The sequence below is a fragment of the Prionailurus bengalensis genome, chromosome B1 (genome assembly GCF_016509475.1).
Source record: "Prionailurus bengalensis isolate Pbe53 chromosome B1, Fcat_Pben_1.1_paternal_pri, whole genome shotgun sequence".
In the NCBI taxonomy this organism is placed as follows: Eukaryota; Metazoa; Chordata; class Mammalia; order Carnivora; family Felidae; genus Prionailurus; species Prionailurus bengalensis.
This window is the reverse complement of record NC_057344.1, coordinates 72094902-72120246: the sequence shown is the minus strand read 5'-3', so window position 1 is coordinate 72120246 and position 25345 is coordinate 72094902. Positions and strand designations below refer to the sequence as shown.

General features: G+C 38.3%; 1 protein-coding gene across 1 annotated transcript in view; it reads right to left on the bottom strand.

Moving 5' to 3' along the window:
• Positions 1-21220, bottom strand: part of ASIC5 (acid sensing ion channel subunit family member 5) — a 30016-nt gene extending 8796 nt beyond the window's left edge. Inside the window, 9 exon segments of the mRNA XM_043555827.1 lie at positions 727-895; positions 3565-3621; positions 6635-6782; positions 7716-7865; positions 10679-10804; positions 12238-12478; positions 18048-18285; positions 18288-18353; positions 21181-21220. Coding sequence (XP_043411762.1) covers positions 727-895; positions 3565-3621; positions 6635-6782; positions 7716-7865; positions 10679-10804; positions 12238-12478; positions 18048-18285; positions 18288-18353; positions 21181-21220 — 1235 coding nt within the window.
• Between the last annotated feature and the right edge of the window lie 4125 nt (positions 21221-25345).

The window sequence follows — 25345 nt, the reverse complement described above, 5'->3', positions numbered from 1 at the left end:
GTGTGGAAAAATACAAGGAATCTGTGGTCATAAGTCTTGGGCATAAGTTCTTTCTGTGCCACTGACTACCTTTATAGGACATTTACATGAGATACGGTGTGCTTCAGTTTCCTTACCTGTAAAGTGAGAAAAATAATTTGTGTTCCATCAACCTTACAGTTATTAAAACAAACTATGTGATATGCAGGTAAGGAGTTTTCACACTTTAATTTTTTTAACGTTTATTTATTTTTGAGACAGAGAGAGACAGAGTGAGCAGGGAAGGGGCAGAAAGAGCAGGAGACACAGAATCTAAAGCAGGATCCAGGCTCTGAGCTGTCAGCACGGAGCCTGATGCAGGGCTTGAACTCACAAATCATGAGATCATGACCTGAGTCGAAGTCAGACACCCAACTGACTGAGCCACCCAGGTGTCCTGGAGGTTTTCATACTTTAAAGCATCAACTAATATTAGTCAGTACTATTATTTTCTCCAGTTGGGTCAACAAGGGTGAGATCATGAGCAAATTACTCAAGCAGGCCTCATTTTAGTTTTCACACAATTAAAGGATTCAAGGGCATGACCTTATGTACTTTTAAAATTCTAGGTTTTCATTGTTAATTGAGTGACATAAGTCTTTGCCTCCTTTGATTGATCAGAATTTTGTTTTCTCGGCCTTTAAGAGTTTTGAGTAAACAAAATATTCGTGCTGATTTCAAGGAATTTACAAGACTAAAAAAGATTACCTGATATATTCCTGACTTTGATTTAACTTCTTGGAAAGATATTTCAAAGCTTTTTGACTTGGAAAAATAGAATAAGAAATAGTAGCAGGGTATTCTGTTTCTTCACAAGGAACAGGGCAGCTAGAATTATGTTTTCCCATTGTACATGATTCCTTAACTTTAATGTAGTCTGAAATGAAAATCAGGACAGGATATTGAGAAAAGGGGATCATTTCACAGTTGGGAGGAAAGATCTTTTTAAAATTTTATCATCTGATTTTCAATGCTAAAAACGTGGTTAACAATTTCTATCATCACTGTCTTAACAAATGGTGTTTATATTTTATATTTTAACATAAATACAGCGAAGGAGACAGAATATGAAACATAGGAATTATTATCTTTTAAATTCATTGAGTCACTGGCTTCTGACCTTTGTGAGAAATGAGAAGATTTTTCTAGAAATTCTTTGGGTTTATCTCCATAAAATAGTATGCATTTGGACAGGAGAAAGATGGAAAGTTGTTTGTGTGACCTTATATCACTTTGAGAGGAACTTTGAAATATAATCCTGAAAGCCAATGACTCAGGTTTAAAGTAAACTTATCCTGCGGTTTATCTCAAGTTCTAACAGCGTAAAATACATGGCTGGGTGTTCAGATTATCTTGTAGCTGTGGACCTAGTGACTTCCGACTCAACCACCGAGGTTCTCCGTCCTGTCTTGTCTTGACTTCTGTAGAGCAATCAGGCTATCGATGCAAATGTATCCTTGAAAAATCCCCTGCAGGAGGTGGTATTTGTCTCCAGCTTTCCTTTGGACCACATCCTGGTACCCAATCTCTCTGCTCCTCACTCTGGGTAAATATTCCTTTCTTGTTCTTCCCTGTAGCTTTGCTACGGAAACTCTGTTCTTGTGAATGCTTTGTTTACCAAGACTCCCTGATTAATGGCAAACTTTGGGTTTCTTCTCTGGAATCTAAGTATGATACTTCTTCAGGGCATGACTTTTGCTTGCGTTCTCTGGTTCTTGATTCTGGTAATAAACACCATCCTTTCCTTCAACTGACACAAACACATCCACTCACACACACGTGCTGTCATAGGCACACATTTTTCTGTGTAACCCATTATCACTCCACACTCCCTGAAGGACTGCATGCATGATTTATTTCCCCAAACTTTCTCTCCAGCCTCCATCAGGGATAGGAAATCATAAGAAATTTGACAACGTAACTCCTAACTCCACTGGTCAATAATCTGACTTCTGGGGGCACCTGGGTGGCGTAGTCGGTTAAGCGTCCGACTTCAGCCAGATCACGATCTCGCGGTCGGGGAGTTCGAGCCCCGCGTCAGGCTCTGGGCTGATGGCTCAGAGCCTGGAGCCTGTTTCCGATTCTGTGTCTCCCTCTCTCTCTGCCCCTCCCCCGTTCATGCTGTCTCTCTCTGTCCCAAAAATAAATAAATGTTGAAAAAAAAAATTAAAAAAAAATAATAATCTGACTTCTGCATATTCAGCTTGAAAGATATTAAAAAATACATCAGGTTCCTTCTACCCGTATCCATTCCATGAAATATTTTACAACAATGGAAAAGAAACTTCTCATTCTGTTCCTGGTGTCCTGGAGATATTTCCACAATGGGATAGAACAGCAAGTTTTATAGAATATTATTCTATTTTAATTTTAAAAAGCAATGATTTACCATCACAAATACAAACCTATTTATGTGGAAAAAAATAAAAGTAGAATATACTAGAGTATTAACATTAGTTCAGAGTTAAGATAAATAATATGAAAGTAAAAAAAAATATTGCTTAAAAAGAAGTTGTACCCAGTAAAGGTGGCGTGTATGGTATTGGTCTCATTTGCATAAAAATTTATATAAGCATTTACATATAATGCGGTGTATAGCGAAATGAATAAATGAGGGGATGGTCACCTAAATAATGATAATAATTCTCAGAGTGATGCAACTTGTACTGATCTCTGCGAGATTTTTCTCTGTTCTGTAATGTTGGAACTAGTCACAACAAGCATGCTTTATTTGTGTAATAAGACAAAAAAAAGCAAGGCTATTTTGATTATACAAAACTATAAAATTGAAAAAAACACAAAATTTGGAAATAAAAATCACGCGGTGCCTGGGTGGCTCCCTCAGTCAAGCATCTGTCTCTTGATCTCAATTCAGGTCAGGATCTCACAATTTGTGAGATAGAGCCCCACGTTGGGCTCTGCACTGACAGCACAGAGCCTGCTTGGGATTCTCTATCTCTCTCCTTACCTCTCCCCTGCTCATACTCCCTCTGTCTCTCAAAATAAATACACTTAAAAAAATACACTTTTTTTTTAAAGAAAACAAATAAGAATCAAAGCTTTCTGCTGTGACTTTGTCACTGAATATCTGTTTTTCATAAGAATTTTTTAATGTCTATTTATTTTGAGAAAGAGAGAGCGAGAGAGCATGCAAGTGGAGGGAGGGCAGAGAGAGGAAGACAGAGAATCTGAAGCAGGCTCCAGGCCCTGAGCTGTCAGCACAGAGCCTGACATGGGGATTGAACCCACACACCATGAGATCATGACCTGAGCTTAAGTCTGACACTTAACCCACTGAGCCACCCAGGTGCCCAGGTCAATGAATATCTTTAATTCAGGTGCATCTCGAATTCAGAGGGTTTTGTTTTGTTTTACTGTCTATGTCTATATAAGCTACTGTTCTTAATTTTAAAAACATTGAAAAAGTTCCTCTTTACAGTCTCTATTCTGTTTCATCTCAGGACTAGCCATACTATGGTTTAATGTCTTGTATCACTCTGTGCAATTTTCATATAAATCGTGAGAATAAAGAAATAAACCACTTACCAAGTGTAGGTGAAACACAGTTGTGAAACTTTTGTAGGTCACACTCTATCCCATTTCCTTGAAAATAATAAATCTAAACATAAAGACTTTACATTTCATGAAATAAGTGACCTAATGACAAAAATATATTTTATCCATCCATCTGGTTGTTTGCAGAACAGTGAGAACAACAACAAACTATGAAACCATGCTAATACTTAAGGTAAATATACATTGGAAGGAAAAATAGAAATGTTTTTGTTAATTTCCTTTTCTTTTCCTCCATCTATACCAGGCAAAATCATTTAAGTGGAGATAATGTCTTAAAACATAGCTTTGAAATTTAAAATTATTCTCACACTTATCATCTCATTTGTCCCTACACTAATCCTGTGATGTGGGAATCATCATTGTTACAAATAAGAAACTAAGGTTCAGAATGTGGTTTGTCCAAGCAGTTGCAGGGGAGCTGGGCTTGGCTCATTTTGCTCACCTTCTGTCCTGTTCCTTCTATCCATTGATTGATTGCTTGATTTTTTTTTTTTTATGGTATTGGAAGATGCATAGCATACAGTATACTTTCTTTAAAAAAAAAAAAGTTTTTATCTAAGTTCCAGTTAGTTAACCTGCAATGTAATATTAGTTTACGGTGTACAATTTAGTGACTGAACACTTCCATATTTACATATGATTTAAACTGACCTATGATTACAATACTTACATGTGATTTAAACATACCTATACACACTGGCACATCTGGCATGTTGCCTTTCTAGCGGTAGTATGGGGCGGGTAAGGACCAATATTGTTAATCATTGGCTGTGGACCTTGCGAGAAATTGTAAAATCAATATGTAGCAGAGCTGAGATTAATTCCAGGCTGATTCTAAAACTTTAGTCATTGCACCTTAACGTAGCTAATTGTCTACTGCCGTAACCCCATGTGGTCTCTGGGGTTAGCCTCAATGTTTAGTCAAGGATCTTGAAAATAACCAAAAGGGATTGTCCACTTATAATTTGCAGATACATTTGGCTAACTATGAGGAAGTGCTCTTTGTAAAGGAAATGAAAGGAATACAAAAATAAAATCTACTTTCAGCATTAAATTGATAAAGAAGCCTGTCTTTCCCAAAGTATGCTGGGCTTCTTCAAATGCTGTTTTTCTCATTGCAAAGAGCAATGACGTTTTGGAAACAATCCATATCTGAAAAACTGATTTTGGGGATTGGCTCTGCAAGTTGATAGATAGTAGAGGTACTTTCGCTGCTTCATTTAACGTCTCTATATTTTTAACGTCCTCGTCTATGTTCTCACATAGATGGATATGTGAGGATCAAACCAAATCAGATACTATTTTGGAAGCACGTGGGATATGCAAAAGTTTGCACAAATGCCATGCTTTGTATTTTATATTTCACTTTGTCTAGCTCCTAATTACATATTTGTAATTAAATTACAAAATTACATATTTGTAATCCAGTTTCTGACTTGTAAGAAGTAACACATTTTTAAATTATAAACATTATGGTTCATCCATCAGTTCAGATATTTTTTTTTTCTCAGAAACTTTGGAAAGATAATTAGGAATGATGGATCAGATCCAGCATTAGCAGTTTTACAGAATGGCAGTTTTTTTTTTTTTTAAATTTCAACGTTTATTTATTTTGGGACAGAGAGAGACAGAGCATGAACGGGGGAGGGGCAGAGAGAGAGGGAGACACAGAATCGGAAGCAGGCTCCAGGCTCTGAGCCATCAGCCCAGAGCCCGACGCGGGGCTCGAACTCCTGGACCGCGAGATCGTGACCTGGCTGAAGTCGGAGGCTTAACCGACTGCGCCACCCAGGCGCCCCCAGAATGGCAGTTTTTGAGGGGCCAGAGGCCAATGATCAGAATGCTCGAAAGAAGGAAGTGATGATTCTCAAAATTCCTAAGAAGTTTGCCAAGTGGAAACCATTGTTAATAAGAGCAGAGTTAGCATTAGTATATCCAGTGTGTGTGTGTGTGTGTGTGTGTGTGTGTGTGTGCACGTGTGAGATGGGCCATAGCAGCAAATTTAAAGGGCCAAACTGGTATTGCCTTTAATGCACTCTACACTTCTTTATAAATTTGCCGGAGAAGGGGGATGAGGCAAATCTGAATAAAAATAACCAGTGTTTATATAGAGTGTATTCTGTGTCAGGTGGGTTTCAAGCTACTTACATGCTCCTTTCATCCTTACGACATTCCCATGAGCTAGGATACTATTATTATTCTTCCCAGCTTATAGGAGGTACAGAGAGGTTTAGTTGAAGGTCACATAGAGGAGAAATTGTGTAGCTGAAATGAACAGCCTGGGTCAGAGTCTAGCTCTTATCCACCCTGCCCTACTGCATCCTTCGGGGCTTGCTTCCAATATCCATGACTGGAAATGTTCCAAATTCTATGCAAAGGGAGCCTCGGTTGTTTTTCTAACCACAAAGAAAAGAATTCCCCAATGATGAAATATTTGGGGTTGATTAAGATTTATAGAGATGATCTAATTTTGCTTTCAAACTGAGAAAACTGTGATGATCGGTTTTAGATATTTAAGAGCACCAGACTTACATGCTCAAAAGAAGAATTGGGGCCTCGTTCAATTTTCTTTTCTTTTCCAGAAATCTCCACTATGACTCCGGGATTTAAAATCTGTCAGTGGAGGTTGTATCTGTTAAATGGATGACTTTCTGGCATAGAATTTCATAAGAATGGAAATCAATTTTCTTTTTCTTTTTTTTTTTTTTTAAAGAAAGTGGCAACTTTCTTTTTTTTTTCATTTTTTTTTCAACGTTTATTTATTTTTGGGACAGAAAGAGACAGAGCATGAACGGGGGAGGGGCAGAGAGAGAGGGAGACACAGAATCGGAAACAGGCTCCAGACTCCGAGCCATCAGCCCAGAGCCCGACGCGGGGCTCGAACTCACGGACCGCAAGATCGTGACCTGGCTGAAGTCAGACGCTTAACCGACTGCGCCACCCAGGCGCCCCGGAAATCAATTTTCTGATACGTTCATTTCCTGTGATTCAAATTAAGTAGGAAAAATTAAATAAGGGAAATTTGTCATTCTTTATTTACCAGGAAGCAGAAAAGGTAAACATCCACATTGCTCTTGTATGTGCTGAGCCATGCATTCCTTCAAGCCACCAGAAGTGCTGTAGGTACCAAAATTCTGCAGCTTGATGTTAGGGTTGCATTCTTCCCAGGGGTATTCTTGATGGAGTGTCTTGAGATAAAATAAATACCTGGCTCAGGAAGTTTATCTGAGTCAATCCCTACATCTCCATTCCAAGAAGAGAAGCTAATATACATTTTTACTTTTTTCCTCAGATCTCTTTGATTCTTTTTTTTTTTAATTGACTACATTTGCCTATTTTGCCTGCTCTATTAACATGAAAATCCCTGAAGGTAGATATAACAGGGGTCCTTTCACACATATCCCAAATGCTCTGTACCTGTAGTGAATTAATAAAATCAGACAGACTGCTCTAAAAATTAACTCATATAAGAAAAATAGTATCATTTATGGAAATAATGTTAGCATATTAATCAGTCCACCCACAAAATAGGAACCAAAATCATACACACACAAAAAATCCTTTATTGAGTACTTATTTTATGCCAGGCAGTGAGTAAGTGCTTTCTTTATGTCATTTCACGTAAACCTCATAATAACCATGAAAACACAATATTATCTTTATCAGAGAAAGGAGATGGAATTTCAGGAAGTTAATTAAGGAAATTGCAGAGCAAGAGGTTGGCCAATGGAAATCAGCCAGACATGTCTAACTCCAAACTTCCTCCTCTTCCCACTTATTTTTCTTCTTTCCAGAACATCTCATTGAGAAAACGCACAGTTCAGCAACTTAGGAGTCTCTTCATATTTACTGATCCTTTCCATATCTAATGGAATTTAAAATTACATTGATTTTACCAGGTTTCCCAGCTTTCACTTATGTTGTACATGTGAATTCATTGTTTTTGCTAAATAGTTACCTCCTAGTAATGGGAAAGAATCCGAAATGAAACTATGGAATTTCCAGAGGTCTTCTGAGAGCATGGCAGAAAAAGGTTTCTAGTGGAAGTATTATTTATGTCTATATACATTTATTACCTTACCTGATTCCCTCAGACTCTACACCTTGTGAATATTATTTACCTTGACTTGGCGGATTGTTACCCGTGCATGCATTCCCACAGGTGACGACAAGCCTAAACCATCAATCTGGGGCACCTTCTGTGGTGAATGGATAACAAAGATGATTCCAGCATAAACAAAACCAAGGGTTTGTTCATAAGTGAATTCCTCCTGAAACAAACAACAATTTCCCCAAGTTACAAATTGATATAAATTCTACAAAAGTTTAAGAATTAGTTATACTATCTCATGATAGCATTTGACTTACTTAAAATCAAACATTTCATATCACTGTTCAATTTTTATATAAAAACTGAAAATTAAACACCTCTAAGACATACTTTTCATGGTTGAATCACATGTCAAGGTGTCAAGAGTTTCCATAGATTACTTTTCACCTTAGATGAATGCCACAGTACGTATCATGACTGTTAATCATCTGATTTCCTGGAGGCCCTCTCTTCACCTTGTTGCCTTTTAGTTGCTTCTTCCTTGGCTGTTCTCTTCGCTTCATTGGTTTTAGAAAATCATTTGGCTCCTTTCGTCTCTTTGCAATTAAAATCTCTGGCCTTCTTTAAAATTGAAATTCATTTCCTCCTAAAAGTGAAGACTTACACTATTTCTTTAACATCATGCTCTTCTATAAATCCTATGCCAGATGAAAAAAACGAAGAAACTTCTGGTGATTTTGTTATTAAAGATCTTCCTTGACGTACAATGAGATTGCATCCTGATAAAGCTATTGTAAGGTGAAAATACCATAAATCAAAAATGCATTTAATACTCCTAACTTACTGAGCATCATAGTTTAGCCTCGCCTACCTTAAACATGCTTAGAGCACTCACTTTAGTCCACAGCTGGGCAAAATAATCTAACTCAAAGCTCTTTTTAATAATAAAATGTTGACGGGGCGCCTGGGTGGCGCAGTCGGTTAAGCGTCCGACTTCAGCCAGGTCACGATCTCACGGTCCGTGAGTTCGAGCCCCGCGTCCGGCTCTGGGCTGATGGCTCAGAGCCTGGAGCCTGTTTCCGATTCTGTGTCTCCCTCTCTCTCTGCCCCTCCCCCGTTCATGCTCTGTCTCTCTCTGTCCCAAAAATAAATATTTGAAAAAAAAATTAAAATAATAAAATGTTGAGTATCTCATGTAGTTGACAGAATATGGAACTGAACATGAGAAACAGATGGTTGTATGGGTGCAGAATGGTTGTAAGCATATCAGTTATTTATGCTGGTGATTGCGTAGCTGTCTGGGAGCTACTGCCACCCAGCATCACGAGACGCTGTCACACCACATATCATTCGCCCAAGAACAGGTCCAAATTCAAACTTCGAAGTGTGACTTTGACTGAATGTGTATCACTTTGCACCATTGTAAAGCTGAAAAATTGCAAGTGGAGACATTGTGAAGTCAGAGACTGTCTGTAGTTGTAATTTCAGGTTATAAGGAGAAAGAATGGTCTTGGGGATACGATGATTTTTCCTGTGAATAGGTCGATTGTATATGTAATTACATTTAATGAACGTGCTTAATATTCCATTTGTAACTCAGGACCCTATTTCTCCTGGGTCTGTTAGGACTCTAAGAAATACTCGGTTGGCTAGTCTGGACAAGTATTTAAGAGCCATTCACTTATGGAATATTGCATTACATCTGCAGACTTCAATTGCATCCTAAAAATATTTGGGAAATTCTAGCTTGTATAATCCACAATGTAATATTGGAACTGACCATATGGCCAGTATTGAAATCACCTAGAAATATTTTTTTTTAATTTTTTTATTGTTTATTATTTTTGAAAGAGAGAGACAGAGAGCAAGCAGGGAAGGGGCAGAGAGAGAGGGAGACACAAAATCAGAAGCAGGCTCCAGGCTCTGAGCTGTCAGCACAGAGCCCAACACGGGGCTCAAACTCACAGACCGCGAGATCATGACCTGAGCGGTAGTCAGCCGCCCAACAGACTGAACCACCCACGCTCCCCTGAAATCACCTGGAAATATTAATCAAATATATGTACAAGCAAATACAGTATATGATCAAATATATATACATGCATTATACTGTGCAGTACTGTGTTGAGCAAAAAGTATCTTGAATGAGATACAAGAGGAAGTTATGAAATATACCTTAAGAAAAATTCTTTGAAAGTAACCAATGGCCCCATTCACTTGGATTGGAAGATAGGATAATTCAATGGGATTTGGGGAAACTAGATGTATTTCTCAACTTTGCCATTAATTGTGTGATTTCGGATACTTAATTTATCAGCATTTCAGAATCCTCATTTATAAAACCACTATAATGAAGTAGATTATCTCTAAATGTGTAATACTAGAAACAGCTGTGTAAGATAAAGCTTAAAGATAAAGAATTAACCTTGGGTGGGAGCTACACCAGGTATGCTTGAAGCTGACGTCTGTTGAATTTCTTAGGTGTCTGGACATCTGCCTCTCAAGCTTAAACACTTAGACTTCTTGGATCAATTACCAATTTACAGAAGCTACGCTTAGGCAAAATCAATTTACACAAAATTCTTTCCATAGCAAGTATTTTTAAAATAATCCTTCAGACTATAGGTTCCGTGGTTTGTTAAATACGTGTGGCATGGGTTCTTTCCAAAACATATTGCCTTCTTTACATAAAAATCTTTCTAAAAATATTCTTAAAATACATAAAGTCATCTTAAATTAACTACACACATTGTGATTTAGAAACCTCTGGTTTCCTTATTTTGTGGCATAAATGTTTCTGGAGTCACAAAACTGACAGTAGTATAGCTAAAAATGTCCAGGTTAGCCTCTAAATTATGAATTTTTAATATTAGAGATCAATATTTGCATACATGGGACTCCAGTCTACATAATCAAAAATGGAAATAATATACAATTCATGGGCACAATATGACGGGGCAAAATGTTTTGATCAAGTCTTTTGATCATTCTTTTTTGTCTTGAGCCCTGGCTAGGTTTAGGAAAATTCAGTACCTGATTCAAATTGAAGAGCAAGCTTAATCCTCTTCCAGAGACACTCACTTTGTTCCTTGCTCAGATATTTTCGCCATAATTAAAAGTAAAACAGTTTCCATATTCAGTGAAGACATGTGCAAAGTCCTCCAATATGAAAATGAACCAAATAGGGGCGCCTGGGTGGCTCAGTCGGTTAAGTGTCCGACTTAGGCTCAGGGCATGATATCACGATCCGTGAATTCGAGCCCCGCATCAGGGTCTGTGCTGACAGCTCAGAGCTTGGGGCCCGTTTCAGATTCTGTGTCTCCCTCTCTTTCTGCCCCTCCCCTGTTCATGCTCTGTCTCTCTGTCTCAAAAATAAATAAACTTAAAAAAAATTAAAAAAAAAAAAAAGAAAATGAACCAAAGAAAATACAATCAGCTGGGTAGTTTGGTCACTTTTGAAGTTTAAATTGCTCAAACTTTTTTTTTTTTAAATCAGATGTCTAAATGAGAATGCATAAAGATCAGAAAGAATAGATAATGTGGTGACTCTGGTTTGTGCTCAATAATAGTTTTTATTTTTTTGTATGTGATTATCTAGGTGGGACATTTTAATATGTAAATAAGCAAGAAGAACTAATCAGTCTTCCATGGAATTATTAAGAGGATACTGGAGTATTAATCTATGATAATGAGAGGCTAGAGTTGCCAGGAGTCATCATGGCTCTGGGAGGGAGAACTCACACAGGAAAAAGCCAACGTGAGTCATGAGACAGTGAGAGAGGACCTAATACATGTTTACTATAAAATTTCTTGGTGACAAGTTTAAATATGTTGGTTGGTAAATAACAAGCAACAGAGAAGAACTTCTCTAAATTAAGAGTACAGCAGGGCTTTATCTCTGTCAGATGTCTGTCAGGCATTTTTTTTTTCCTGTTTTCTGTGTGCTAAAGAAGGCTACCAAAAGGATACAGAATTGTGTCCCAAAATCATGAATTTATGAAATTAACTTGGAATCACCTGACAACACATGCTACAGAATTGCTGATACAAGAAACAGGATGCCAAATTGCCTTTGCTAATAGTTTTCGGGTATATCTGAAACTTTATCTTAAGTGTAGATTAATCCTATAAAGGATAAAAACAGGATGTTATGAGTGATCAGAGAAATATACATAATTTTCACAGTCAAATGCTGGTGCCTACTCACTTTCTATAGCCCCCGAGCCAAAAAAACTAAATGTTGGCTCCTTAATGATAATAAAAATGCTATGTTGGAATAAGTTACTGAAGAATGCGAAAAATTAAAATATCCCCTGGGGTGAAAATTGTTTTTGTTTTGGAAAGATTATCCTTCAATAAAGGTAATCAAAGATTTTTGTTTTCTACCTTTTCTTATCTAAACTACTTAAGAAAAGAAATACCTCTCGTGTGTATTCCACGCCCCTGATGTCATAATGCTCAACTAACTAAACACAATCTTTGAGCAAGTTTCAATTGATTCCCCATGAAAGTAAACTTTATCTCAGTGTGAAGCAGTACTGTGCTATAGTTTTATTATATTGATGACATTGGAAGAAATATCAAACCATTACCTGTGGGCCACATGGCTTTCCAAAAAAGTCACATTCCAACAAAGTGCTATTGTTGAGATAAAGACCCTTTTTTTTTTTTACAAACTCTGTAATGCCGAAGTTTTGATAACTTGCAAAAAAATCAATAGCATCTTTAAAGCCAGTATAATTGGACCTGATTTCCTGAGGATAGAGGACGTTGGATACAATATTCCATAAGAGAAAAATAATACTAAATTGGGCTGCAGCATCTGTTTGGAACCTATTAGTAGAAATAAAGGCAATATTTAGAAGAGCAAAAACTTTCTATTATCTAGAAGACACATTATCTAGGGGCCAAACATCTGGCCCCTATCAACTTCTCAGTCATATCTGCTACGCTCTCCTTCATTCATAACACATTCAAGCAAAATTGAATCCCTAAGAAGTCTTTGTCACATCCTGCAATTTACCTTGTATTTGTACATACAGTTTCATTTACCTAGAATACTTCTCAGACATTGATCTGGATACGTCCTAACGGATCTTCGAGACGCAACATGAAGAGAATAGGAACACGAGGTCACTAAGAATATAGACTTAGGGGCAAGATTTCCTGAGTTCAAATCCCAGCTCTGTCATTGTTGTAGCTTTGTACCGTGCCCATGTGGTTATGTTGGAACATTTTCCAACATCTTCTTCCTTGGATTTATCTGGTTACAATCTGAGGTCATTGTAGGGTCGGAGCTTTGGTCTGGTACACACATTGTTGTAGATCTCCTGACTCAACTTGTTGGTGTGGGACAGCAGCCAGGAGCTCCCTGGCCTCCGTAAGCTTCTTCAGATCTTGGGTCAAGAAAGAGTACAACCTGGAGAAGGTGCCAGCTTATCCTGTAGGTCTCCTACACTACCAAGATCAGGGCTTGTGAAAAAGAGAGACACGCATTTCTAGTCTGTGTTTGTTTCCTTCACTTCAGATCTATTTTCCTTTCTGACTGCTGATGTTGCTGACTTCAAGCCCAGCACCAGAAACAGAGGCAAGAGACTTACAAAGACTGCTTAACCAGCCCCTACGTGCAGTGGACTTAATCCCCAGAATAAATCCCTTATTCTGTGTCACTCACAGGGCTTCTTTTTCTCTGATTGAGCCCTGATTGTTACAGCCACTTAATGGGACGACTTAGCCAATTTCTTCCTCTCACTGTGACTCAGTTTCTTCACTTGTAAAATTGGTGTATGTTAAAAAAAAAAAAAAAAACCTGTCTCAAAATGCTATTTTGATGATTAAGTTATTTTTCCTAAAAAATTTAGAAGAGTGCGTAGAATACAGTGAGAGGTAGGTAAATATGCATTAAATAAATGAATGCCTCATTTATGGTCAAAGTACTTTCCTGGCAACTAAAGCAGAAGTTAGCTATTTGCCCTAACTACAATAAGGATTTTGTAACTCCCTTATTCTGCTGAGCAACTTTGACCCTGCCTTATGTATGGTTGTTTAAATGTATACTCTATATTCTTTTCAAAATGTGATTGGTATTTCATACTTTGGATATTATAAATCTTGAAACTGAACAAACATGCTCCATTCAAATTTACTGCGAGAAAGCATAGAATAAAATGTGTATCCACCCTTGGTAAGTAAGTACACAGAGCTATGTGGTGCATGGTTTGTGTGTATGTAACCACACTCTTGGACTTCCTTTATGTCCCAGATTTTATATTATATTTTATCTTCACTTTCAATTATATTTTATATCCTTTTGCTTTCTCATATAAGCCACGTGAAACCCTTTCTCGGTCAGCGTAGAACACATACAAAACCAAACATAGAAAATAGAAAACAAACCCAAGCCAATATACATCCTTTCAGAGATGAGAAACTGCTTTAATGGCCAGGTCCTAAGATAGTGTCTTACTTACCCAGCTTTGACCCTTGCAGAGCCTGTCTTAAATCCACCAGCCCAGGTTCTAGAATCCTATACATAGCCTGCTATGACTTCCTCTTCTCTTAAAAACACAGCTAACTCATGGTGGTATTCTACTAAGTGTATCAGAGCCAACAACCTTGCTTTTCTTGGTCAAAAGTGTTTGTAGTGATCTTTGAGGAGTTAGCCATCTACATTTGCAGAGGATTTGGGGGAGAGTCATGGTGTTAGCCCTAACTGAGGGATGGACCTTCCACTTCCTTCAGCCTTCTGTCTCTCTGAATGATGACAGCATACCAGGGATCAGCTCCAAAGCCCTGCGATTTTGGGTCAAGAATCATTACTACTTCATATAATGTTCACCGGATTCTTTTCAAAAGGATTGTGCAGAGAAGTGAAGGAATTACCACACGTGTAGGAGGTATGAATACAATAGATAAAATGAGTACAAGGGAAGGCGTTTTAGAATAATCTTTTAAAATGTTTTGTATTACATAATAATAGTTGAGACGATGAGGGTGATTTAAGCAGATGAACTAAACTTAATGAATACAGTCTAACAATATTTGGAACAAAGGAAGTAAAAAAAAAAAAACTATGAGACATATTGTTCAGCATAAAACCGAAGGGCCTTGCCGAGTTTATTTTCAACTTTAATTCAAATTTTAAAACCTTCCTGTGTCTCATCTTTCAGAAACCTTGCTTAGTTTGAGTGTGCTCACTCTTTTATTTAACATACACTGGTAAGAGGCTAGCAAAAGAAAACATAATAAAAATACACTGATTTGTTTAAACAAGTTAATAAGTGATAGCCAGTCAACAAATCTGTCATTCTTGTGTGCATTAATGCCCTCTCACTACACATCCCCAGGTTATGTAACCCAAATGTATATGCTTCATCTGATGTCCAAGTTGATGCCTGACTCAGCCCTTCACTTAATCCCACCAAAACAGATTTAAGTCCACCATGTATTAACAAGAAATGAGTCTTTTCCAGATCGTTTTATGGAAAGGAAAAAGGGGGAAGAATGTCTGCTGGTTGGATCTCCTAGGAGCCAATTTTAATATCTTATCAGATCTCTCACTAACATAAAATCTTTGACACGTGTTCATTTTATATTTGTATGAGTCATGCTTTCATCTTTTATTTAAAATCTCTTAACATGTCTTTGTTTTTTAAGCGTTTATTTATTTTTGAGAGGCAGAGAGAAAGCATGAGTGAGGAGGGGCAGAAAGAGAGGGAGGCACAGAATCCAAAGCAGGCTCCAGGCTCCAGGCTCCGAGCTGTCGCCCCCGACGCGGGGCTCAGACTCACAAACTGCAAGATCATGACCTGAGCCAAAGTCGGTCACTTAACCAACTGAGCCACCCAGGCACTCCATATTATATTCTAATTATTGTAATAGATACAATGATTTTCTCTTTTTTGCTACTAATTTTTAAAAAATTTTATGTGGTAGGAACCCTTAATATGAGATTTTTCTCTTAACAAATTCGAGTATACAATATTGTGTTGTTGATTATAGGTACAATGTGGTACAACAGATCTCTAAAACTTATTTATCTTGTATAACTGAAACTTGATGCATATATTTTTTAATGTTTTTATTTATATTTGAGACAGAGAGAGACAGAGCATGAGCATGGGAGGGGCAGAGAGAGAGGGAGACACAGAATCTGAAGCAGGGTCCAGGATCCGAGCTGTCAGCACAGAGCCCAATGCAGGACTCCAACTCAACGGAGTTGAGAGATCATGACCTGAGCTGAAGTCGGACGCTTAACCTACTGAGCCACCCAGGGGCCCCTGAAGCTTTGTGCATATTGATTGCTAACTCCCCAATTCCACTTCCTGTCCCCTCAGTCCTTAGCAGCCACCATTCCACTCTTTGATTCAATGAATTGGACTATTTGAGAGACATTGTATAAGTGGATTCATGTAGTACTTGGCTTTCTGTGACCGGCTTATTTCGTTTAGCATAGTGTCCTCAAGGTTTATATTGTAAGGTTTCATATTGCAGAATCTCCTTCTTTTTTAAGGCTGGATAATATTTCAGTGTATGCACATATCACATTTTCTTTATCCATTTTTCTATCAATGGGCATTTAGATTGTTTCAGATCGTAGGTATTATGAATACTGTTGCAATCAGTATGGGAGTGTCAGTATCTCTTTGAGATCTGTTTTAAATTCTTTTGGATACATACTTAGAAGAGAAACTGCCAGGTCATATGGTAAATCTATTTTTAATTTTTTGAGAAGCCTCTAGACTGTTTTCCTAGCCAATGTTCCCTTATGCATTCCCACCAACAGTGTACAAACATTCCAATCTATTCAGATCCTCACCAACACTAGCTGTCTTTGTTTTTTGTTTGTTTTTGTTTTTTGATAATAGACATCCTGACAGGTGTGAGGTGTATCTAATTGTGTTTATTTGCATTTCTCTGATGGTTAATGATGTTGACCATTTTTTTTTCCATATAACTATTCTCCATTCATATGTCTTCCTTGAAGAAATGTCTACTCAAATCCTTAGTACATTTTTTAACTGGGTTATTAAGTTTTGTGGGGTTTTTTTTGGGGGGAGGGGAATTGTTTATATTTTGGAGATTTACCTCTCAATGGTTACTTTTTAAAAAAAAATAATTTTTTACCAGTTATGGTTATTTCTCTGAAGAGAGGATCTGTGAAATTCCTCACACTGCCATTGTCAAAATAGTGTATACATTTTATTTTAAGAACAGATATCTTCAATCAGCCTTTGCTTATGTTAGAACACAGACCATTTAACATAGTACGAGGCAATAGTATTAAAAATCTCTGGGGGATGGGGTTGATTTGCTTTTACTCTTTGGGACCTTGATGCACACCTTGACACATATCTAACAGTCACACAAGTGTGCTATAATATCTAATATATATTGAACACTTGTCCAAGGAAAACCCCAGGAATGAGAGAAAATGGTGTATGTGTCATCTCATCTGATGCAACAGGAAATGGGTAGACAAGGCCATATCATTTTACACATACAGAAGTTGAAGCTAAGATTAAGTGACTTGTCCATGATCAAGTAGTGGATCAGTGGGGGATCATAAGGAAATCGCCCTCCCCGTCTCTAGGGTAAATCCAGCATGTGCTCTTCCAGGCCATCCATTGGCAATTACAGGGCTTTTCTGGAAGGCGTCATGGGGCACAGCCACCCTCCTACAGGAGACCTGATACAGTCATTGAATTGTAGTTTTCTGGAGGGAATTGTAGCTAAGGACTCAAGAATAGCAGAGTATTAAGCCAAGTGTAAAGCTCTTCGAGCTTCGGGCCCCGTGTGATGGCACAGGTCATGCATCCATGACGCTGGCCCTGCCTTGGTTACCTTAAAGGTCTTGTTATGTACACATCAGAACATTTCCTGTCTCCATACTACCTTCGCACAGTGGCTCCCTCTTCAGGTTCTTCTTCACCTCCATCTAGGAACTGCCTGGGCATCCTTGATACTCAGACTTCCATGACACTCCAGACCGAGACTGTCCCCTGTCCCCTGTGCTTTCAGAGCCCCTGCACATACCTTTATGGTACTGCACAATTATCATACACACTGCATGGTGACTGTTTATGTTTCTCTCTTTCTTCCTAATCAACGAACTTTTTAAGTGCAAGGATCCAGACTTTTACTTTTATCTAACCGCAGGATTTGGTGTGATGCCGAGTAAATAACTGTGGAAAGAAAGAAGAAAGGAAAGAAAGAAAAATTAAAGAAGAAATCAAATAAGCTCCTTTGCCTTCCTAAATTTGGGTTTTTAGGTATAATTTAAGAACTTCAAAGGTTTTATATACATTAAATATCACATAGTAAAACCCAACTTACATTATACAAGCAAGGTTACCCTAGCAAAGTGATAGAGACCTATCACTACTAAAAGAGTAATTGTTACCTGTTTAAATGACAAAACGTCACAGCTGGGAACTCGATCTTTTCCACATACTGAACCTCGATGGACATCGTGGTGGACCATGTGAAGTAGCTGACCAAACGACTGTAGACCTGCCACACCATGAGTGACACTGAGCCCGGGACCACCACCAACCAGATCAGCTTGTGAATTTTGCTCTGGCTGCGAACAAGGTTGTGTACTCCTTGGAAAGAAGTGGAGATGGCAAAGTCATGGTCGACTTCTTCCGGTCATTGGCAGATGGCAGCGGTTTCTTTGAGAGGCATAGCTTTATCTTTTCCAAGAGTCCTTAAGTTGAGCAAAATAATGAAACAAACACAAGTAATGAGTTAGAAAACCTTAATGCAATCTGCGAGAAACACAACCCAAAGAAAAGTTGGAACAGGTTACCCTTTTCAACTTTTTCAAAATCCATCTTGAGTTACATGGTTTCTTTAGAAACTAAGTAGACGTGTTGATTCCATGGGTCGAATTGAATGGGATGCTTACAACTCATAATCTTTAAAATAATTAGCTCTCAGTTTTGAAATACAATTCCCCCCCCCCCCCCCCCCCCCCCCCCCCCCCCCCCCCCCCCCCCCCCCCCCCCCCCCCCCCCCCCCCCCCCCCCCCCCCCCCCCCCCCCCCCCCCCCCCCCCCCCCCCCCCCCCCCCCCCATGAAACACAAAGTCTCTTAGATGTCTTGAGCAAAATCAGGCTGATTCTTCTGAAAGTTATAAGTGGGGTTAAAAAGCAATCTTTAATCTTTGACTTTTAATTGATCTTCAATTAATCATAGTCCTACAGTAACGCGTGTGTGGCTGAACGTAACCTCTGCAACGTCACAGGCGTCGAAACACAACTATTTTACATCAGTTGGTTAATCTAATCAGAATGTTTAAAATCGTGTTATCAGTTAAGCAATCTATTTTCAACCTCTTCAGAAAGTGAGTTTTTTCAATACTGTCAGTAATAAATCAACTCGTGTTTATTTATATTGATTGATAAGGGCTGGTGAATGTGGCCCTAAATTTTTCCTGGCAATATATAACATATTCTGAATCTTATGTTGGAAACAAAAAAAAATTTGTTTTTATTTTTCTGTAGAAGACATTCAGAATTTCTTCGCTGAAGGAAGTCTGAAATACAGCTCAGAGGATGAGATGGCCTTTGACATGGAAATAGCATTCGCCTGGTCAGGCCTGGCCTCTTATAACCTGTGCTACTGTTCAGAAACTGTGCCAAGTTTCTTAACCTTTCTAGTAAGCGGTTCCTCTTCCATCAGATGGGAGAACAGTATTTGCCTCATGAGTTTGTTGTATTAAATAAGACAATACCTGGGGATAAATTGGCACATCACCTGAACCATGCATGAAAAGTACTCAATTAGTATTACCTATTTTTGTTATTCTGCTAATTTTGTAGTGATGTGGCAAATGGCGAAATATTCGGGGATTTTTAAACATTGTCTAAAATTCTCATTTAAGAAATGAATTCTTAATGGCCTCACAAATGCTTATAATTAAGTGAATTGACTTAATGTTTTTTGCTTCAATTCAAGAAGTATCATTTGTTTCAACTGGTCAGCACTTGTTTCTAAAAGGTTTCAAGTGTGGCTTATCATTAAATCATTACTTAATACATCATAGGTCCCAATCAATTAGCTGAGCTTACATCATGATATATAAAAGGCACTTATAAACATTTTCTAAGGGACTCCATTTCATTTGTAAAGTCTTAGGACACAATTACAAATTATATTATGATTATTTTACAGACTAGACACTAAGCAGGAAATTATGTATTAATCTGAGTAGCCTAACTTTAGACAAAAACTTTACAATTGTCCCATGTATCGTTGCTTTTAATATTGAGTTAGGCAATGTATATATAAAGTAATTGGCCCAGTCCCAGGGAAAAATTAGAAATATAAGAAAAACTATTGTGGGGCACCTGGGTGACTCAGTTGGTTCAGCGTCCAACTTCGGCTCAGGTCATGATCTCACAGTTCGTGGGTTCAAGCCCCACCTTGGGCTGTGTGCTGACAGCTCAGAGCCTGGAGCCTGCTTCGGATTCTGTGTTTCCCTCTCTCTCTGCTCCTCCCCCACTCATTCTCTCTGTCTCTGTCTCTGTCTCTCTCACAAATAAACATTAAACAAAAAAAATTCTTTCTCTTTCTCCATCTGCACACCTCTCCCCACTTGTGATTTCTCTCTCTGCATCTGTCTCTAAAAAAAAAAAAAGCTATTGTTATTTTTATTTCCTAGCAAAATAAATTAACAATGCTCTTTTGTGTGTATTACTTAGCCATCAGTTTACAAACACAAAGAATGAACTCTTACTGAAGGACAACTCAGTCTCTGGGCATCTGGCACCCTTCCTACTCCAGGGCCCAAAGCTGTTAGAAGGGGAAGAGTGATCTAGTAATTAGTAACTGGCCAACCAAAGTATTGCCAGTTGCAAGCATACCCTGAAAAATCAAAGTTTTCAGGTGTATCTGTCAACTTGTTTAACATAGACCCATTCCTTGACAATTACTGCGGTTTTACTGGAATATTCTTAATCATTTGCGAAGACTTTAAAAGAGTTTTGGAAATAATTATTATTGCTCATGAATAGTGAAGAAACAAGGTGAAATATTCCTATGAGGAAGGTTAAAATTGGTTTAATAAATGACACACCAGCGGAAAAGACAAAGCAAATGTCTTTCCTGACTGAAGTAAACCCTACAGAACTATGGCAAGTGGCCCTTGCATTGAATACTGATCTTTAGAGAAGCATTTTAAGGAACATCAAACAAGTTTTACTGTATTTAGAAACAAAACAAAACAAAACAAAACAAAACAAAACAAAATAAAAAACTTAGAGGCACATGATACATAGAAACAACAACAACAAAAACCCAAACAAGATAAAACCAAAAAATAGATCCTAGCATACGGTGATATTTCACAACGATTTTTGTTTGACTCCTTCATAGAAATTACTTCATTCCTACATAACAGAAACTCCATTACTTATATCCAAGTCATATTGGAAATCAAATTTCCCAAATGGAAAACATAATCTCCCTTTCCCTTGGCTAATTTCTAGCCTGTGGGAATGAAAATGGTAACTGGAGGAGTTCACTCCTTACCTTTCTCAGCATAGGCTTTTGGTTTTTCAATCTGCTTCATTCTCAATTTCAGCCTGTGGCGTCCTTGAGGTATATCCAATTTTCATTCATAACCGTGTTCATTTTGTGGCCTTTATATAAAATGCACCAATTGAGGTTGTAAAACGTGGGGGCAGTATAAATATTTGTGTTGCTATGTTTTGCCTCATAAAACACATAATCTGCAAACCCAAAATGCTGGCAGAACCAGCTATGAGTATTTATGGACTGACGAGAGGCCATCAGAGAGGGAAACAAAATACATAATTGGGAAATCTTTTTCTCTGAATGAAAGGGACAATCCCTGCAGATATCTTTGGTTTTAGAATCACCCCTGACCAGCCTTGTTGACACTTAGGCGGTGTACCTGGAAGAGAATCTCTTTAGCTTTCGTTTCTACCTCTGTCTTTCTACCACTTTGAATCAAAATGTGGTTGAAATGAAATTTGGGGGGTAGAGAGGCCTTTTCCTGGCTGAAGTGACTTTCTTAGTAACAGATGTAAACTGTTTTAAACAGAAATAGTAATCAATGAAAGTAACAAAATAAAACATTAGAAAATTTCTCCTCAAGAAGTAATGATTGCTGAAAGCATACTAATTCAATAGAGCACACAGGCCAGTTATTTGTCCATATTAACATTTTTGAGAAAGTATATCAAATAAAAAGTGAGAAAATACATTGTTGTGTATAAATGGCACCACCTATTGACACAACTGAGGAACTGCATGTATCACTACTCCGAGCCTTTTAGAATTTTGTAACACTGACCATTAACATGGTTAGATATATTTTACATACAGTTTCTTGGAAACTCAGTACTGTAAGCTGAAACTAGTGTTATATGGAGGCAAAGTAAGAAGTTGCAAGGGATGTAAATGAAAATCCTGGATACTTCCCCAACAATCAAAGATTTCAGGAAGAGGGTCAATCTCATGGTGGATAAACTTCTCCATGAAAGATCTCTTCTTTGGGGTTAAATGACAACTTCAGTTTTTAAAATTTAGGTATTCCTGAGAGGAATAACAGCTAGTTACCTATTCACCTTGCCTTCCTGGCCTTCCTCCCTTTCTTCTTACCATCTCTCCACAGCAGCTGCTGGAGCCCTTTGGTTAGCAAGGTCATAGATTACAGTGTTAAATAGGCCTAATTATTTATATCCTATATTTTCTATCCTATATAAGCCTATTATTTATATTCTATAAATAAGGTAATTATTAGTTATCCACTGTTTGAACTTCTTTTTTTTTAATGTTTATTTATTTTTGAGAGAGAGAGAGAGAGAGAAGGGGAGGGGCAGAGATAGAGGGAAACAGAGAATCCGAAGCAGGTTCCAGGCTCTGAGCTGTCAGCACAGAGCCCCTTGGGGCTCCAGCTCACAAACTGTGAGATCATGACCTGAGCTATAGTCCGATGCTTAACAAGCCACTGAGGCGCCCCACTGTTTGAACTTCTAAAGGCAGAGTCATTACTTGATTCAAGTTGAGAACAGACTGGTAAGAAGTGGGGCTAATCCAGAAAGAACAGGTCAGGCAGGCAACAATAATAAAGAAGGTGGGTGGGGAGAGGGGGTTCCTATGAGTGTGTGTGGTGAGAGGAGGGGAACAGGTGGTGAGGGAAGCAAAATCAAGAGAAAGACAGTCTTCCAAAGCTATATTTTATCTGCCTTATAATTTAACCAAGGCTCAAAAATAACTAGCAATTTTCCTAACGTTTCTTAATATCTTCACTTCCATGTCACTTCCTCTTTCTTGGAGCCCACACTTTAAATAATTGTTTTTAATGTTTATTTTGAGAGAGAGAGAGAGGGGGGGGGAGTGAGTGGAGGAGGGACAGAGAAAGAGGAAGTCACAGGCTCAAACCCATGAACTGTGAGATCATGACCTGAGCCAAAGTCGGCCGCTTAACCAACTGAGCCACTCAGGTGCTCTGAGCCCACACTTTTAGTTATTTCCCCACATTGCCTTCGGCTGTTAGAGAGGGAGAGAGACAGGGAGAAAGAATGAAACAGAAAGGAAAGAGAGCAGGCAAGATCTCTCCATTTCTTGCCTGTCTTATACTTAATAAACAAGAAAAGAAAGAAAATCATCCTCTTATTTTTATTTGCTCAAACTTGTCCCTCTCTTCTGGGACATTTAAATATGATGAAAGTATCTGTTCCTGCTTGTGCTGATGTAATACCTCCTCATCTCTCTCCCTCTTGTTTTATTTTTTTTTTAACGTTTATTTGTTTTTTGAGAGACAGAGAGAGACAGAGCATGAGCAGGAGAGGGGCAGAGAAAGAGAGGGAGTCACAGAATCCGAAGCAGGCTCCAAGCTCTGAGCTGTCAGCACAGAGCCCGACGCAGGGCTCGAACTCACTAGCAGTGAGATCATGACCTAAGCAGAAGTCAGATGTTTAACCAACGTAGCCACCCAGGTGCCCCTCTCCCTCTTGAAGATAAACTTCTCAATGCTGATTTCTTCTCTCCTTCTCTCTTCAGGTGAAAAATACTAAACCATCTCCCCCACTCGATTAGCAACTTTTAGTAAACTTAAATTCCATCCTTTCTGTCTGGCGAGAAAATCTCCCTCTCATTTGCCTTGTTCTTCCCTGTTTGATTGAAATCAAAGCCCAGTGTCTTTTCCACAGTTATCCCTTATATCTTCTTCCTGATCTGAATATCCTTAACTCTTTGAGGGATTTCCTTAAACATCAGTACAGAAATTTCCACTTTCCTTTTTCCTACTTTCCAGGCTTCTTGTACTTGTTTTGCATAGCAAGTGCATTTGCTAAAAGATAAGATTTTTCAGACCCCGTCCAACACCACCCCACAACATGCACACACACAAAAGTGGGTAATTACATGGCAAAGCAAATGCAGTGCGGATCTACAGAGTTCTGAACTGTCATTGTACAAGTAGCACCAACAGCAGAAAGCTACTCATTATTATTGATAAACTCAAAAGATAAAAGAGAATGAATAGGAAAGAAACAAAACCTTTCATCTGACCTCAAATTTGAATTAAGAACATAAACAACATTAAGAATTTTATGCAGTGTCTAGAGAAGTATATTCTGGCCCAGTCAATTAAATAGACAAGTATTTCCTATTTATTCTATTTTTCAGAAAATCTTATGTTTTTCATAAAAATGTCGATCCTATTGAATTGGCAGATATCTAAAGTTATTTTAACAAGTCATCTTTGGCTACTACTTTTATTTATTTATTTATTTATTTATTTATTTATTTATTTAATGTTTATTTATTTTTGAGACAGAGAGAGACAGAGCATGAACGGGGTAGGGGCAGAGAGAGAGGGAGACACAGAATCAGAAGCAGGCTCCAGGCTCCATCAGCCCAGAGCCCGACGCGGGGCTCGAACTCACGGACCGTGAGATCGTGACCTGAGCGGAAGTCAGACGCTTAACCGACTGAGCCACCCAGGTGCCCCTTTGGCTACTACTTTTAAATTTAGCTTTCAATTAACACTCCGTGTTTTACATTTTGTTTAGGGCAATGCATAACCATTAATGGTGATGCATTTTTTTTTTTTTTTAATTTAGACAGATTTGGAAAAGCAGTATAGGATCTGCAAAGGAAGACAAGGTAAAGAATATGTTTTCTTTTACTGGAAATAGATTTTTTCCTTAATAATTTTGGAAAGAAAAACCAAAGAGAATTTAACAACTTAGGATGTTTTCAATAAATACTTTGATAGTGTCTTGCTTTGGTTTGTAATAATACAAAAAGCAGGACCGATACTGGTATTTTCTGTTATATCCTGTACGTAAGCATTGTTGGTTAGTGGTTTTGCATTCATTGCAATATAATCTTTTTTTAAAACACTAAGTGGGAGCCTGGGTGGCTCAGTTGGTTAAGCATCTGACTCTTTTTTTTTTTTTAATTTTTTTTTCAACGTTTTTTATTTATTTCTGGGGACAGAGACAGACAGAACATGAACGGGGGAGGGGCAGAGAGAGAGGGAGACACAGAATCGGAAACAGGCTCCAGGCTCCGAGCCATCAGCCCAGAGCCTGACGTGGGGCTCGAACTCCCGGACCGCGAGATCGTGACCTGGCTGAAGTCGGACGCTTAACTGACTGCGCCACCCAGGCGCCCCAAACATCTGGCTCTTGATCTCAGCTCAGGTCATGATCTCACACTT